Source organism: Myxocyprinus asiaticus, chromosome 10 (assembly GCF_019703515.2).
Source record: "Myxocyprinus asiaticus isolate MX2 ecotype Aquarium Trade chromosome 10, UBuf_Myxa_2, whole genome shotgun sequence".
Taxonomy (NCBI): Eukaryota; Metazoa; Chordata; class Actinopteri; order Cypriniformes; family Catostomidae; genus Myxocyprinus; species Myxocyprinus asiaticus.
The window spans coordinates 21538449-21542826 of record NC_059353.1 but is presented as its reverse complement, the minus strand read 5'-3'; the positions used below and the strand labels follow the sequence as shown (position 1 = coordinate 21542826).

Here is a 4378-nt window from a genome sequence, read left to right as displayed (position 1 = left end):
GTTTTAACTGGAACAGAACAGAACAGGAGACAGAGCTTTAGGTGAGCTCAGTGTTTTTATTATTATTAATAATTAGTATATTATTAATAATAATTAGTTAAGGAGTATTCAACTACACACTGAAAGACTAACTCCTGAACACGGTGAATGGAGCCGACAGTAGAATGCATGGCAGTACTTGCCTCTCTCCAACAAATACCCCTGTAGCTAGAATGCTCAAAGATGATCCAGGCTCCATCTAGAACGTTGCAGGAATGGACCTCACAATGACAGAAGCGCTCAAAGAGGGAGGGTCAGTCCTTATTGCACTCCATAACCTGACCCTGGAAGCCAGGACGCTATAAGGAAAATGCTACTTTTCTACAAAATAGAGAGTCATTGGAATACACCTGAATGTTCAAACAAAAGGCATAGGCATTATAGGCATTCAAAATATATTATATTTTTAAATATTTAAATGTACATTTAATTGAAGGCAATCCAGAAAGACAGATCAATCAGTGCTCACCAAATCTTCATAATACTGACTCTAAACTATGTAGTTTTAGGTAGGGATAAGTATAAAAATGATCAGTTTGTGTGGCAATAAAAAGGTTTAGAAAACACTCTTCAATAAAAGGTTTGTAAAGGAAATATTTGTTTCTTCTCATTTTTTATGCTCATTAGCAACAGCATCACCATCTGCATTCTATTTCATATTTATTTATTTATTTTTTTAAATTAAATGAGCATTATACAAAAACCAGCTCCAAAAACAAAATGAAATAGGGAACGGTGTAATTCAGATTCTGGCAGAATTTGGGGACAAGTAATCTTCCTAAATGTTTAGTGGGGCACATATGCCTGGTGTGTAGGTGAGAATTTGTTGTGGTGAAATAAGGAAGACAGACAAACAGCCCACTATGGTTCTCCAAATAAGAATTACTTACATTTTGCACCATGGGGCAAGAATTAATAGAGTCAGTGTAGCCCAACCAGCGTTGGAAATCAGGATACTCTCCCCTGAAGTTCAGGCACTCATTCAAAACTCAGGCCCCACTATCATCTTGGATGGAGTAACAATGGCTAAAGTGGGATGACAGCTCTGGGCAGTCCATGCTGCTGTCATAGGAATGTCCCTGAAAATTTCTGTCCTCGAAGAAGGCAATCTGTGCATTGGAGTAGACAGTGGAAGATACAGAAACAAAAATGCAAAATATTTCTTACTTTTCCCATTCTGTCCATGTTTGGGGCTAATTTCATTCCTGCTTTCAATGTATGCTGTGTATTGAAAGGGTAATGAGCGAGATTTACACTTACTGGGCACTTTATTAGGAACACTATGGTCCTAATAAAGTGCCCAATGTGGTCTTCTGCTGTTGTGGCCAATCCATCTCAAGGTTCAAAGCGTTGTGCATTCTGAGATGCTTTTCTGCTCACTAAAAATTGTTTAAAGTTACCTGAGTTACCGTAGCCTTCCTGTCAGCTCAAACTAGTCTGGCCATTCTCCATTGACCTCTCTCACCAACAAGGCGTTTCCGTCTGCATAACTGCTGCTCACTGGAAGCTTTTTTTTTTTTGCCACCATTCTGAGTAAACTTTAAAGACTGTTGTGTGTGAAAATCCCAGGAGATCAGCAGTTACAGAAATACTCAAACCAGCCCGTTTGGCACCAATGTTAAAAAATTCATAATTTTGAATACTCCATTAGCAATATCTTACATTAGCAATATAAGTATTTAATATAAATATAAAGTACTAGCTTTAAAGGAACTGGTTTCATGTTTTTGGTGTTTGTTTGATTTATGTCTGAGTGAAACAACTCTTTAACTTGTCTAGGCTGACAGAAAAAATGATGGAGATTTAAACTTTTTTTTTTTGGAAAACCTTTGGATTGGTACACCATACAGTATATAAATTTAGACCCAAACTACAAATGACAGGGTTATTTTTAATAATGGTTTTAATAATTTTCAAAATCACATACTGTATATTTTGTATTTGGGAGCATTTCAGCTTAATATAATTTTATCTGCAAACTGGCACCCATTCAAACAGAGACTCAACTCACACAAATAAATGCCTCTTTAAATAATTTTATTTTTCACAACTTAACAGTACTAGTTTTGACAGCTGTAATTGTCTTTGCAGATTTGGATTCAACAGTCTGTGGTGATCCGGCGAATAGAGCCCACAGTAGGATGCATGGCCCCCCACTCAGTATGGTGTCTGTATTCTCCCTTCTCAAGGAGGTACTGACGGCCACGGTAGTTTGCTTGCTCAAAGAACACACAGGGACCTTCATGGACCTTGCAGGAATGGATCTCTCTGCACAGGAAACATTCCTGAATGGACGGGGTGCTTTCTGTGATCTCCCAAGTTTGGCCATCAAAGTTGGGCCTCTCGTAGAGTTTTAGTTTTAGATGTCCAGTAACCTGAGAATCAGTGGAAACCTCTGTTGTTACAATGTTTCAATGTATAAATCTAGCCACAGTATCCTTGAGAGTAATTCAAATTGATCTTGTGTGGTGCCATGGAACTTACATGTCTGATTTGACGACATGATCTGACACAATCATTGAAGCCAATCCAGTGGTGATAATCAGGATATTCCCCCGGGGCCAGAACATACTGATAGCCTATGTAGTTTGGTCGCTCATACAGGACCCAAAAGCCACCCTTCACCTTTGCAGAGTTACAACGGCTAAAAAAAGAATGAAGATCACTTATGTCTCCCTTACACTCATAGGATCTTCCCTGGAAGTTCCTGTCTTCGTAGAACACAATCTGTCAGACGAAACACAATACTGACAGTTTACATTGTAATAAATCATAATGACAGACTGCATGACACAGATGATCAGTGACAAATAGGCACTTACACTCTCAGTCGTCATTGTCAGATGTGAAATGTTGGAGGGCAAACTGTGCAGTACTCTCTTTATACAGGCCCAGAACAAAGGCACATGTTGAAAAATGAATCAAATATTTTAATCAGCAATTTAAAATAATTTATCTAAGCTCAGTGTATTGTTCTAAAGCACTGAATCATAGATTCTTTAAACAATAAAATCCCTCAGTCAATGAATGATACAGCCAACATTGACAAGCCACAACACATTGATTAAACAAGTGTTAGCCTTCACAGAGCCTGGCTAATTATTTAAGCTATGTTACTACAAAAATATCTGTGAGTATTACATAAAATTTTTTGCCAACAGAATTCTCACACATTTAACAAAATCACTCCACACACACTGCAACCATATGCATCCTCATTGAGGTTTGACAGGTTATATTTAAAAAATATATATATTTTTTTGCAACAAGGCTTACAAAGTTCTCAGAAATGCAGTAAAATGCAGTAAAGTAAGTGCAGTTTGTTGTGATTGTCTTAAACAGATCTGAACAATGAACAGACTCATAGAAAATAAAAAATCACAAATCACAAATGAGATCTCTTTTGAAACTGTTTTTCCTAGACAGTGATGAGATTAAATTGAGAGCAAATGGAGACCTTTGCTTGTGTACTGCTTCTCAGACCTTTGTCCTGAGGAAAAGACCCCAGTAATTTCAGGTTTCAGAAGAGCTACAATATACTGTATAAAATGTCTCAAATGGTGCTCATATTTGCCAGGATAACAAAGTCTAAAATCAAACGGCAGACATTTAAAAATGAACTCAGACATTTCTTATCAAAGTCTCCCAAGAGACTTTGAGCTATGCTATCCACATTGCTTTTAAAGCTGCATATTCTTACTGTAGATATAAAACCAAAAGTACGATCATGTATTTCAATATAAGCATTTCTGATCAAATTGTCCAAAGACCAAATTATCTGGGATATGATATCCACGTTAATTTTATAGCTGCATACTGCTTTACAGTATGTCTGAATTCTGTATGTATGTCATCTGTATGTCAAAGGTTGTCTCATTTGTATCTTTTTTATTTTTCTAAAAGAAGTTTACGAGAAACAACTAGGACAAGGTTTATAGCTTAACCCTTGAATGCACTTACGGGTCAATTTGACCCATTTTAACTTTTAACACTGATTTGCATCAACTTAACTTGAAATTTATTTGATTTGAAATTCCATGGAGGTGATTTGGATCTGATAATGTTAAAATTATTAATGTCATGCATTTATAAGCAAAGCTATAAAAAAAGTACCTAAGAAGTACTTACGGGTAAATTTGTCCCAGTTAATATAAAGACTTACAAGAAAGCTGTAAAATGGAAGAAGAGTTCAAAATGTTATTTTTAAGTACACTCATACTCATAATTACTCATAACAAATGGGAACACACACACACACACACGCTGGTGCGGCTATCCTTATGAGGACTCTCTATAGACATAATGATTTTTATACTGTATGAAGCATAGATTATATCCC

The 4378-nt window shown here is 36.5% G+C and overlaps 1 protein-coding gene across 1 annotated transcript; it reads right to left on the bottom strand.

Moving 5' to 3' along the window:
* Window positions 1-2065: 2065 nt before the first annotated feature.
* Window positions 2066-2908, bottom strand: LOC127447016 (gamma-crystallin S-1-like). The gene is made up of 3 exons (XM_051708458.1): window positions 2862-2908; window positions 2524-2766; window positions 2066-2414 (listed from the first exon to the last, which is right to left on the bottom strand). The coding sequence occupies exons 1-3, from the start codon at window positions 2874-2876 to the stop codon at window positions 2139-2141; spliced, it is 534 nt and encodes a 177-aa protein (XP_051564418.1). The 5' UTR covers window positions 2877-2908; the 3' UTR covers window positions 2066-2138.
* Between the last annotated feature and the right edge of the window lie 1470 nt (window positions 2909-4378).